Consider the following 13,775-nt stretch of genomic DNA (forward strand, 5'->3'; position numbering starts at 1 on the left):
GCAGGTGCCTGAAGAGTGTGGAAACCAGGCCTGAGCATGTATGTGCAGGGCGAGCCGGGAGGGGCTTGCTCTCTCTCAGCAGGAGGCTTCCTGAAGAAGTGAAGTCCAAGCTGGTCCCTCTGCCTGGATGTCTGCAGGGCTGGCTTTTTCTTGCTGCTCAAGATGCAGGTGATACAACTTTTCTTCACTGCACCACAACTTGATGTTTAGCACCTCACTGTTCTTTATTTCCTTCAGAGCATTTATTTTTATCTGAAATTATCTTGTTTGGGGAATCTCGTCTATTTTTTCCTCACTTGTGCTTCTAGAACAATTCCTGACTTACGTGTTCAAGAAATGATCAAATGACTGCCTAAGTGAATAAGTGAGTATCTTGGGTATTGGTCTGGCACATAGTTGCTCTAGTAATTTGTATGTCCTTGTCCGTTGTCTGAGTTGGGGATGCCTCCTCAAGTTGGCTTTCTGTTCGTTCATTTTTTTATCCTGTTGACTCTCCCCTCCACTGGGCCTTTCTGATGGGGGTTGCTGATGGGAGCATACCACCCTCTGGCCAAGGGGATGGGCGTGTGACTTTCAAGCTGGGCCAAGCCAAGTCATTCTCCTGGGTTTTTCCAACTTGAATGAAGGAAGAGGGAGGCTTCTCAGTGGCAGAGTGTGAGGCATGAGCTGTCTGTGGCCATGTCCACATTCAGATGGAGGAAGCCAGTGTGCAGGAGGAGAGAATGAAGGTATTACACAAAGGAAAGAAGGGCTGGGAGAGGGAAAGGGAGTCCTGGTAGTTCTCCAGTCTCTGCCTCTTTTGTACTTGAGGCCCAGCTTCACAACCCCTGGTTTTCCCATGGCCAGTTCCATTTGAGTTTCTGTCACTTAAAACCCAAAGATCCTAATTAAAACAGAATATAGCTTTATTTTTACTTTACCCTTCACCTCAGTCACAAGCTTTACGTCTTGATATATCTTTGGGTATTGCTCTGGTTCACAGTTTGATTTCTCATTTCAGAGAATCCATGTTCCCTCCCTCCCTTTGTCTGCCCTCTCCCTCTCCCTCTCCCTCTCCCTCCCACCTTCTTCCCCCCTTTTTCTTTCTCTCTCCCAGACACAAAGGGTTACTTCCTACATGTGTTCTATTCCGGTACAATTCTGCCTTAGTAAGGAGGAGATGCCATCTTGTTAGTACTATTGTTATTATTTAACTCATCCTTGAAGCACGTTTATTGGGTTCTTGGATTTTTTTTCACTTTCAACTTCGATGCTTTAGAACAGCCAGGTTTCTACTCTCCAGCATCTCGAGGGTGGTGGGGAGGTAGCCAGGGCAGTACACAGCCTCAAGTGAGAAGTAAATCGCTGTGGCTTGACCTTCCCCATCTGTCAACCTGCTCCCTCAGGGAGGAGCCCTGATATTTCAGGGAGAAGTGCTTTGTCACTGCGGCTGAGTTTCTGCTTGATGTACCTGCTTGGACCTTTGAACTTTTGTATCTGCTTTCAAGTCCCACCAATTCATGCAGACTCCAAGCGAAATAGTCCACATCTGTCCCATAATTTCTAGTTCTGACCTTTTGTAATCAAGGGTGTTGCAAGAAACTCTTTCAGGCCAGGCAACTTTCTCAGGCAGCTACATTGTAAATTGGTATTCAGTATCTTTCATCCATCTGGTTCCATTTGCACTATGTCAGGGAGAAAATGGAGACTTTTGATAATTTGCTCCTTTATCAATTCATTTACAGAGTAAAGATTTATTGAGTATCTCCTATGTGCCAATCATTCTTCCGGACACTTGGAGATACTGGGTGAATGAGGCTCTCTGCCCTCATGGAACTGGTATTGTAGGTGAGGAAACAAACAGTAAACAAGTAAACAAATGTATATATAAAAATATTATTATGTATTATTATGTATATATACAAATAAATATACACAAAAATATGCATTTATATATACACATACATATGTAGGTAAGGGAATAGAGAGTGATGGGAATGGGGCTATTTTAGAGAGGGTGGGCAGAAGGAAGGCTTCTCTGAGGAGGTGACATTTGAGTAGAGACTTGAATGAATTAGAGACCTAACCATGCAGAGTCCCTGGCAGCAACAGCTAGCACACAGCTTGAAGGAGACACAGAGCCTGGTGTGATTACAGAAGAAGGCAGTCAGAGTGGCTAGGGTAGAGGGAGAGAGAGGAAGCAGAAGGAGATGAGTTTTTGTGAAGTTAGAAATGGAAAAACAAGTTTTTCACCCCTTCCCCAAACCAAGCTACAGCAGTTTTCCAGGGAAAAAGTAGTGTCTGGCACGTCGTCCCCAAGGGCTGACAGTTCCAGCAGGCTTCTATCAGGCGACACTGAGTGGTAACCCAAAACACTGCGGGATTTTTTTGTTCATGGACTACAAATTACTCATAGGAAATTAAGGGTATCAAGAATAATACAGTTCACAGCAGTTATACAAGAAGTTTGGAAGGTGGAAGTGACTAAGAAATGAGAGTAAGAGTAGATAAAATAATCTTGGGAAAGACGGCAACTTGAGCAAAGGTTTCTGCCACGGTCCATAGCAATCCTTAATGAAATGACGGGCAGAGAACAGGTTGGCCTCTTTTGTCTAAATGCACCCTACATTTGACCATTTCTCATTACTTCCACTGCTAGTAATTTATAGTTGGATGTATTAACATTTCAATTCATCATGCTTAGAGCCCAAAATGAACATAGTAGTGGATCTTTAGGGACTTTTCATTTTACTTCTGAAAGAAGACTTGGGAAAACATGAGATGTTATAATATGAGTTGGTCCGAAGATGTGGAGAGGGAAGTGGTTTTCCTTTATCATTTTTCATGGGAGGGGATTGAGAATAGTAACAATAATGCCATATATTGGAGTGAGTATACTTTTATATCTGTAAATTACACTGAACAGATATGCTTCTCCTGGTTTTCACATAGAAAACTCAAGCACAGACAGACCGCCTAACATATCAGAGTCACACAGATGGTTAAAGACAGCATTGTCGTTAGGATTCTGGTCTTAGACTGTGCTCTGGCACTCTATTAATGGCATCAAGTTGTTTTGAAAAGCTGTTATGTCAAAGAAAATCTAATGGCCCTCCCTACTCTTGTTCCACCCCAATTGTACTCCTTTAAGGTAGCAGATATTAACATGTGGGGACCCAGCTGGTCGTCTGCCTGCCCATCCATCCATCCATCCACCCACCCACCCACCCATGTACTTCTCTATCAACTTCTCTCTCCTATACATACATAATGATTGATTTTCCTCTGTGCTTTACCAATTTGAATCATACCATGCCTATTACTTTAAATCTTTAGCTGTATGTCATGGTAATATATCTAGATCTAATTCATTTCTCTTTTATGCCTGTATTGTTTGATTTATTGCAGAGTGTATATTGCTTTTAAAAGAAAATAGCATATTTAAAGTGCAAAATTTCATGTCCATATGTGATATGATTTCAGCATACATTTATTTTCTTCTTAGGGTGTAAGAAATGGAGTACTTACTGACAATTCCAGTGAAACTTAGTTTTCCCTGTACATTTGCTACAGATTTTTTTGCTTTGCTACGTTGCTTACATTTTTTTCCCTAATTTTCTTTAGAATAAAAATTAATTGTAACCTCAATGAATATTTCCTTACCTACGCAAATTCAACGTATTTTTCAGGTTATTATATCCGGGAAAAGTCTAAGCAAGTCATAACATTGCTGATGGATGAACAGTTGCTGCGTAGAGAGAGGGAAGTAGCATGTCGGACAAGACAGCGCACCTCCTACTCTGTGACATTTCCTAAAAGATTACCTGGTACAGCTAACTCACCAACAGCATGTGCTTCTGCCCACACACCAGAAACTCCTGCTTCAGAGAAGAAACGTAAACTTCTTAAGGTTGCAAGGCTACATAATAAAAGTACGTATAATGAACACTGTCCTACAGTGTAGTAGGTATCATTTAAGAACAATTAAAAAATATAAAATTAGGTTTTAGTACTGAAATATTAATACTATATGAGTATTCCTATTATTATGTTAGACATTGTACTGTACAAAACAAAGATGAAGAATAATAGTAGAAAATTTTATGACTATTTTCTGAATGCAGTTTATCTGGGTTTCAAATAAAACGGGATTTTTGAGCTTAAATGGTATTAAAGTAGTGACTACTTATTTGGCATCATGATTCATTTTAAGATTTTAATCATAACTGGAATGTGAGACTCAAGGTCCGGGTATCTGTGCGTTTTGTGCTGTTTGATCCTACCAATCAAGAAATTAACATTTTCTTAAATGTGCCTCACAATTCTGGAAGTCTCTAAAACTCCTACAGGACGACAGTGCCTCATATTATATAACTCTTTCCTTTGCCTAAAATTTTAAATATGAACTGAACTTTTTTTTAAAAAAGGGATTTTTTTTTGTAATGTTATAGAAGTCAGTAGGAAAATGAAATTATCTTTTCTATTAAATTTGCTAAAATATAAAGGAATGCCATTGTGCTCTATCTTCTCCAGTACAAACCCTGTTGATAAGTTTTGTATAAGAAATGGACAGTTTGAGGAGGCAAAAAGCATTAAAGAAATGTGACTTGACTCACTGTTCCTTGAAAGGAACTAAACTTCGGGTGCTGTAAGTGAGGGGCACAGCAGGAGTAACATAGAGTTGAAAGTATTTTCAGAGGCTTGTCTCCTAGCTTTATCATGTAACTCTATTAAGCAAGATCCTGAAAGAACTGCAGGTATTCAGTATGAACAGATGTTCCAAATGTCAGTTAAGTATGGAAATTAAGAATGTTAATAGGAATACCAACATGGAGCAATCCTGCTAAAAATCACTAAAGTACTTCTCTGACTCAGTCAAGAGTTAAATGTTCACTCAGTTTGTGCTTGTGTGGACTGGAGAGATGGAAAGACAGTAAAAGACAGCAAATGCCATCTACGTCCTTCTAAATGTAGTGAAACCTCTTTCTTTAGGGTAGCCATTTTATTTTGAAATAAATCTCCAGGAGTGGTAAGAGACCCATTCCGAAATTTTCTCATGGAAGCCTTCGGTTCAAACTAATACAGAAAAGGAGTTACAGAGTAAAATCACCAATTATAATTCACCCAGAGTTTCTTCACTCCTTTTGCTACTTCTCTGTTGCCTTTCTTGTTCTCCCTCCACTGCTTTTCTCTCTTCCTTTCTCTTTCATTTTAAACTTACATTTATGGAATTTATTTGAAATTTGGATATCGAGCAGAAATTTGAAGCTATAGCAGTGAGGAAAACATAGTCCCTTTCTTTCTTTCTTTTTTTCTTAAAGATTTTATTTATTTATTTGAGAGAGCAAGAATGAGAGACGGAGAGAGAGCACAGGAGAGGGGGGAGGGTCAGAGGGAGAAGCAGACTCCCCGCCGAGCAGGGAGCCCGATGCGGGACTCAATCCCGGGACTCCAGGATCATGACCTGAGCCAAAGGCAGTCGCTTAACCAACTGAGCCACCCAGGCGCCCAACATAGTCCCTTTCATCATGGAGCAAATATTCTAGTGACAGAGACAGCTACTAACCATACATAAACAAAATAGATATAAAATATTATGTTAGGAACAAGTCCTATAAATAAAAGGAAAGCAGTATTAGGGGACAGAGAGTGACAAGGATGGCTTTACTTTAGGTCAGGGAGTGAAGGAAGGCCTTTTGGAGGAGGTGGAAATTTAGACAGAGACCCAAATGAAGTGAGGGGACAATCCATGTATATCTGGGGTGTTCCGGGAAAAGGGAACTCCGGGTGCAAACTGGAGGGAGCTTGGCTTACTTACCTGTAAGCTTAGGAAATGAATCTTTAAATTGCCAAAGAAGTAGCCCAGCTCTGAGCCATTTTTATGATTCATACAAGGAAATCAAGTTTATTGCTTTATAGTCACTGCTTTTTTTTTTTAAGCCCAAATGATATTTGCTATAGCTTTATGACACATCTTATTCACTAAACTGAGATTGGAATGACTTTTAACTATTTTTAAAAAGTCAGTCTACCTTCAAATGAAGTTTTGCTACAATTAATTTTTTTTTCATATCAGTAAACATGTATTGACTACTTAACTAAATGCCAGACACTGTTCCAGGACTGGTAACCAAATTGGGTGTGTTTCTGCGCTCTTGGAAGTTATATCTAGTGATGGCTTTCAGCCTGTTTAAAAAAAAAAAGATGTTCAAAAGGAGTTTTGGTGAATGATGGCATCATCAAAATGAATTTGTAGTAAGAGTACTATTTAAAAGTGAATAGTGAATGTTTGGGTGTAAAAAGTTAGTAAATTTGTTAAAAATCTATTAAATTATTTAAAAACTTCAACTGGAGAGTGAGACAGACCGTAAGAAACTCTTAATCTTAGGAAACAAACAGGGTTGCTGGAGTGGAGGGGGGTGGGAGGGATGGGGGGGCTGAATGATGGACATTGGGGAGGGCACGTGCTATGGTGAGCACTGTGAATTGTGTAAGACTGATGAATCACAGACCTGTACCTCTGAAACAAATAATACATTATATGTTAAAAAAAAAAAAAAGAAGAAGATAGTAGGAAGGGAAAAATGAAGGGGGGGAAATCAGTGGGGTAAATGAACCATGAGAGACTAGAGACTCTGAGAAACAAACTGAGGCTTTTAGAAGGAGGGGGTTGGGGGGATGGGTTAGCCCGGTGATGGGTATTAAGGAGGGCACGTATTGCATGGAGCACTGAGGGTTATATGCAAACAATGAATCATGGAACACTACGTCAAAAACTAATGATGTAATGTATGGTGACATAACATAAAATAAAATTTAAAAATAAATAAAAATAAATAAAAGCTTCGTTTATCCATCACTATGTATATATACACATACACATACTAGATATATAGATGTGTGTGTTTGCATTCAAAACAGAGTAATTGTATTAAGCTTAGCAATACTAACCGTTTCCATGTAGGCATTGAATCTGAAGCTGTATTTTATTTATTTATTTATTTATTTTCAAAGATTTATTTATTTTAGAGAGAGAGAGAGCAAGTGCGCACAGAGGGGGAGGGGCAAAGGGAAAGAATCTTCAAGCAGACTCCCTGCTGAGCATGGAGCCCAACGTGGGGCTGGATCTCACAACCCTGAGATCATGACCTGAGCTGAAACCAAGAGTTGGGTGCTTAGCCGACTAAGCCACCCAGGCACCCCAGAAGCTGTATTTTTTTAAGATTTTTTATTTAATTAATTGATTTATTTGACAGAGACACAGCGAGAGAGGGAACACAAGCAGAGGGAGTGGGAGAGGGAGAAGCAGGTTTCCAGCAGAGCAGGGAGCCCGATGTGGGGCTCGAACCCAGGACGCTGGGATCATGACCTGAGCTGAAGGCAGATGCTTAACAACCGAGCCACCCAGGCGCCCCCAGAAGCTGTATTTTAAAGGAAGAAAGAAAACTGACAATTTGGTGTGTGGGGGGTGCTGAGGGAGATACGAAAATAAATTGGGGGAGCATTCTTAGTGGGACAGAAGTAGCAAATGAAAACTTGAAGATAGATGGATCGATTAGAATTAGGCATTCCCAGAAGTGATGGTAGAAGAGGCCACAAAAATGTTAACAGCTTAAACATAATAGGATTTTTTTCTCTCTTCTAGAAATTATCCAGAGCTAGATATTCTAGGACTGCTACGATACAGCTCTTCATGATGTCAGGGACCCAGGGGTCTTTCTGTCTTGTCACTCCACCAGACTCATCATGTGACTTCCACTTCATAATCCAAGATAGCTGTTTGAGCTCCAGCCATCACATCTGACTTCTAGCCAGTAGGAAGGAGAAGAGCTTAAAAATATGAATATTCTGGGGGTACTTGGGTGGCTCAGTCAGTTAACTCTCTGCCTTCAGCTCAGGTCATGATCCCGGGGTCCTGGGATCGAGCCCTGGGTCGGGCTCCCTGCTCAGTGGAGAGTCTGCTTCTCCCTCTGCCCTTCCCTCTGCTTGTGTTCTCTCTCTCCCAAATAAATAAATAAAATCGAAAAAAAAGTATGAGTACTCATTCCCCTTAAAGACACTTACTGAAGTTGCTCATAACGTGTTGGCTTGCATATTATGCTTTAGCACTTAGTCACTCGTCACTCCTAGCTGCAAGAGAGGCTGAAAAATCTAGTCTTTATCCTGGACAGCCAATATGCCCGGATTAAAGTTAGAATATCTATTGTTAAGGAAGGAGAGAATAAGTATACGGGAGAATAAATAGTTCCTACTATAATGGTAAAGAAAACAAGAGACGAATTAATCATGTTAATACATGGTTGTCGGACTAAATGGAATAGAAAACATAAATTTGAATATGTCGGAAAATGTAGACAGGTCATTGAGAGTTCATAAAGGACATAATGAGCAGTATTTGGAGAGTTCACATCAGTACCACTAGCAACTAGGAACCACTGTAGGCCTCAGAGAACAGAAGGGATGTTTAGCTTAGTCACAGAACTTAGCTTTCTTATTACTGAAAACAGCTGTTGGTGGAAGATAATTCTTATTGCTTTGTGTAGAAATGAAGGCGATATGAATTGGGGGGAAGCTCTGTAAGAGACAGTTGTTTCAATCCAGCATCTCGCTCTAGGGTTATTGAAATGTGGGAAAGGTAATGTGTAAAGACAGAATATAGAGAGGAAATGGGGTAAGTAGGTGATGTATTGGAGAAGAAAGAGAAATTGAAAACGACTAACATTTCAGTTAGAGAGGCAAGTGATGATATTACACAGGTGCATTTCCATCAGGCGGTATTTAAAGACATCTCTAAATTATTTAGTTATATTGAAATGTAAAGTTGAATGCATTGCTAGAAATCTGATTCCCAGGCTTTAGGATCTAGAGCTGAAACAGCTGTGCCTAGCTTCTTTGTGGTAAATTAGCAAGGGGAAAATGTACTTTGGAGAAGGTGTTATGCACACATTACTACCTCTACTCCTTTTTTTTTTTTTTCTATTCCTAAATGTTTTCCCCAAGTTTTAATTGTGGTAGATGACTTGGGAAATTTTTTGTTTAGGTGATTTTATTGTTTGAAGGAAGAGATGGATTGAATGATAATTGTTGTTTGATGTACATGTACTCCTACTACAAATTCATCTCCATGATGCCATCATTCACCAAAACTCGTTTTGAACATCTTATTTATTTATTTATTTATTTATAAATATTTTATTTATTTTTTTGACAGAGAGACACAGCAAGAGAGGGAACACAAGCAGGGGGAGTGGGAGAGGGAGAAGCAGGCTTCCCTTGAGCAGGGAGCCCGATGTGGGGCTCGATCCCAGGACCCTGGGATCATGACCTGAGCCGAAGGCACACGCTTAATGACTGAGCCACCCAGATGCCCCTTGAACATCTTTTCTTAAAAACAGACTGAAAGCTATCACTAGCTATAACCTCCAAGAGAGCAGAAATACACAAAAACTACATGTGCACAGTTAAACTCAGCTTCTCTGAGCTGTAAGCATCAGTGTCACACCCTTTCCTTAGAGGTGATAATTATAAAAACCATCACCAGAGACATTGCTTACAACCAGACCAGCAAAGCATTACCTCTCTTGGTCATCCAATCTTCCATAAAGAGCTCTTTCACTAAAGAGCTATTATTCACTATTATTCTTTGCAATGGAACTTTACTCGTATCAGAGAAGGATTACTCTGGTCTAGGTTAAATGTAGTAGCACTCTGTATCAGGGATATATTTCCCTAAAAATCATGTATGTTTCCTGTTGGACCAAAAGTAAAACTTCAAAGTAGTTTTCATGCTTTTATAAGCACAAAAACCAGTTACTTCCTACGGTGAACCTTGTACTAACAGAGCCGATGTGGAGTCATACTTGGTTGCTGTGTCACACGCAGTCTAGATGCCAGGGCTTACGGTACAAATGGCAGTTCCTACTAAAACACTGCACTGATGAATGTCAAGCAGTGATTTTTTTCAACTTAAAATAAACAAATGTACAATAAAGAAAATAACAAAATAACAGTAGTTTCATCTCTATCACCCTAAACCAACCACCATTAACATCTTAGAATATTCACTTTCAGTCTGGTTCTTTTCCTTCTTCTTTTATTTTTTTATTTTTTATTTTATTTTTAAGTAATCTCTACACTCAGTGGGGGGCCCAAACTCACAACCCCAAGATCAAGAGATCCAGAGTTGCAGGCTTTACCAACTGAGCCAGCCAAGTGCCCCTATTTTCCTTCTTTTATTTTTGTTTCAGAAAAAAATTACTCTATTCTTGTAAAAACAATACAGGCTCAAAAACACTAAAGAATCAATCATTTCCAATCTCATCACTCAGAAACAGCCATAATTCATGTCAGCTGAGCATAAATTCTAGGCATCTTTTTGTGCATATATACATATAGAAAATGGATAACTAGACAGAACTTATTTTTATAAAAATGGCATTGTACTAGAGGCATTTTTTTTTTTACTAAAAGATATTTTAAGTCTACTTCTAGTGATAAGACTTACTAGGGGCGCCAAGAAACTCATTTATTGCATAGTAACCAAAGGCTGTAAATGATGAACCATCACGACATTTCTGGCCTCACTAGGGGCATGGGAAATCTTCAAAGATCTTGCCTTCCAAAAATTTTAATTAATTAATTAATTTAATTTAATTAACAAAATAAGAACAGGACATGTGAGCTAGAGTCAGAGTGACTTGGAGCTGGTGCCTGTAGGACAGACACGGCAGGTGCCTGTTGGAGTTGAATTATTTAGGGGCACTTGTCAATAGTTAAGAAAATGGTTTGGGGCGTGACTGGAGCATTGGGAAGGAAAGCCTGGGTTTGCTGTGCTGAACCCAGACACTCCAGGTGGGACTGAAGTGATTCAAGGTAGTTTTCTCTGGAAGAAAAAAGGTCAGTTCACAAGTTAGGTCCATAGGATTCCCACTAATTAAAGTCAGGCAATGAGCTCACAATCCATATTACCAACCCAGGAAAAAATGAGTAGCCCCCAAAGATTGTAGATAGTAGAAAGGTCAGATACATGATGTAGAATAGCTATGCATTTAAATATCTAAATAAATAAAGGATATAGGCACAGTGTTGATATGGGGAGGTGATGCATGTGTCAGAGAGGGGTATAAAGAAAATCTCTGTACTTCCCTCTCAATTTTGTTGTAAACCTAAAATTGCTCTGAAAAATAAAGTCTTAAAAAGACATACACACAAGCAAAAGCGTCAAAACTGAATTTATCCTTCTCTAAATTAATCTAGCTATTCAAATGTCAGTTATATCTGTCATCGCCTGGCTCCTTGGGCCAAACCAAACTCTAAAAATTAAAACTGTTTTACTTAAAAAAAAAAAAAAAAGATTATGGGGAACCTGGGTGGCTCAGTTGGTGAAATGTCTGCCTTTGACTCAGGTCATGATTCCGGGGTCCTGGGATCGAGCCCCACATTGGGCTCCCTGCTCAACGGCGAGTCTGCTTCTCCCTCTGCTTCTCCCCTGCTTGTGCTCTCTCTCTCAAATAAATAAATAAATAAAATCTTCTGAAAAACAGAACATTAGTCACGCATATCTGAATTTGAAAAATGGACACTTACGGAAATGAGAGAAACCATTGAAATCAAAAAACTTAATTTGAAATAAAAAACTTAATTTAGTGAACTAGAAGATCTGTCCAAAGGAAAAAGAAAACACAAAAGCAGTGTTAAGACATACAGGACACATCTGCAGGAGAATGACAGTGACCTCTCCTCTTCAGCTACAGTGGAGGCCAGATGACAGTGATACAGCATTTTCAAAGTGCTGAGAGAAAATAACAGCCTGTGATTATGTACCCAGCAAAACTGTCATTCAGAGATAAGGGTGAAATATTTCACTTACAGATAAATAAAAATCCGAGAGCTTACCACCAAGAGACCTTCATTAAAGGATATACTTCAAAAAGAAGGAAAATTATTCCGGAAGAATGGTTGGAAATGCAAGAGGGAGTGACTAACAAATAATAAACTTGTATATAAAATAAACACTTTCTGTGTAAAATAGTAATGTCTAACTTTTGAGTTTGAAAAACAACTAAAGTAGGGGGTAGCCGTGGTATTTAAGTTGGAAGTGAGTCTACAGAATTCAGTGTTCTAAGATCCTTATATTTTTTGAGAGAAGGGGAAGGATATTATTTGACCCTCAACTTTTATTTTATTTTTATTTTTTTTTAAAATTTTATTTATTTGTCAGAGAGCACAAGCAGGGGAGTGGCAGGCAGAGGGAGAAGCAGGCTTCTCACTGAGCAAGGAGCCCCATCCTGGACTCGATCGCAGGACTCTGGGGTCATGACCTGAGCTAAAGGCAGACACTTAACTGACTGAGCCACCCAGGTGTCCCAACCCTCAACTTTTAAAAGTAAATGTGCATGATAAACTTGAAAGGTTTAACCCCAAAAGAAGAGAAGTAGCGTGCATAAATTCCAAACTAGTGAAAAAATAGAATGAGAAAATACAAGTTTATAAAGAGCAAGAAGCATGGGGCTCCTGGGTAGCTCAGTGGATCAAGCATCTGCCTTCGACTCAGGTCATGATCTCAGGGTCCTGGGATCAAGCTCCGCATTAGGCTCCCCGCTCTGCAGGGAGGTTGCTTCTCTCCCCCTCTGCCTGCTGCTTCCCCTGCTTGTGTGCTCGTTCTCTCTCTCTCTCTCTCTCAGTCAAATAAATAAAATCTTAAAAAAAAAGAGCAAGAAGCATAGATAAAGTGGGATGGATGGAAATAAAAAAGGTAAAATCGTAGAAATAAGTCCAAATATATTAACAATCATGATAAATATTAGTGGATTAAACTCATTTTAAGGCAGAGATTATCAGATTGGGGGAAAAGAAGTCCGGATATATACTGTACACATAAGTTCACATAAAGATTAAAAGCAAATGGGTGGAAAAAGATAAACCAGACATATACTAAAGAAAGCTGATGTGGCTATATTAATGTCAGATAAATAGAATTTAAAGCCAAAAGCATTATTAAGGACAATGATAACAGGCTTAAATCCCCAGGAAGACATAACATTTCTAAATGTGAGTATACCGAATAAAATAACTTCAAAGTATAAAGAGCAGAAAATGGTAGGACTACAGGAAGAAATTGAAACATATCCCATTATAGTAATGATTTTAAAATCTCTCTCTCAATTATTGATAGATCAAGTAGATAAAACATCTTTTTAAAATATGGATTTTATAATTGATTATATTATAAAGAAAGTCTTAACATTTCAAAGAATCGATATTGCACAGACCACTTTTTCTAGCAAAAATGCAATTAAGTTTGAATTTTAAAAATGTAAATCAAAAATTTTCAGACACTTAAATGTGGAAGTATTCCATTGAGAATCAGGTAGAAAAAATGTGCCCATTCTCCTTGCTTCTGTTCAGCTTTGTACTGTCCCTAGCCATCACAATAAAGTAAGAGAAATTATAAGCGAAAGTATAGAAATGGAAGAGAAATGTATTTGCAGATGATAGGATCTTCATATAGACAACTTGAAAGGATCTACAGACATATTAGAAATAGAGTTTTAGCAAGATGGCTGGCTACAAGATCAAAATATGTAAATCAAGTTATATTTTTATGTGTCGGCACCAAACAGTAAACATAATTTTTTAAAAATACCATTTATAATAGTAAAAAATCATTATCTACTTAGGGATAAATCTTTAAAAAAAAGATGTACAAGACCTGTACACTGAAAATTATAACACTTAACTGAAATACATTAAAGATGACCTATATAAATGGAATGATATTCATGTTTGTTAATAGA

The 13,775-nt window shown here is 38.7% G+C and overlaps 1 protein-coding gene across 5 annotated transcripts in view; it reads left to right on the forward strand.

Moving 5' to 3' along the window:
* Positions 1-13,775, forward strand: part of ENTHD1 (ENTH domain containing 1) — a 174,155-nt gene that overhangs the window by 84,720 nt on the left and 75,660 nt on the right. For all 5 annotated transcript variants that reach the window (XM_027593466.2, XM_027593468.2, XM_027593470.2 and 2 more), the window contains one exon: positions 3,669-3,911. In XM_027593466.2, coding sequence (XP_027449267.2) covers positions 3,669-3,911 — 243 coding nt within the window. The remainder of the gene's footprint in view (positions 1-3,668; positions 3,912-13,775) is intronic.

This window comes from Zalophus californianus, chromosome 9 (genome assembly GCF_009762305.2).
Source record: "Zalophus californianus isolate mZalCal1 chromosome 9, mZalCal1.pri.v2, whole genome shotgun sequence".
In the NCBI taxonomy this organism is placed as follows: domain Eukaryota; kingdom Metazoa; phylum Chordata; class Mammalia; order Carnivora; family Otariidae; genus Zalophus; species Zalophus californianus.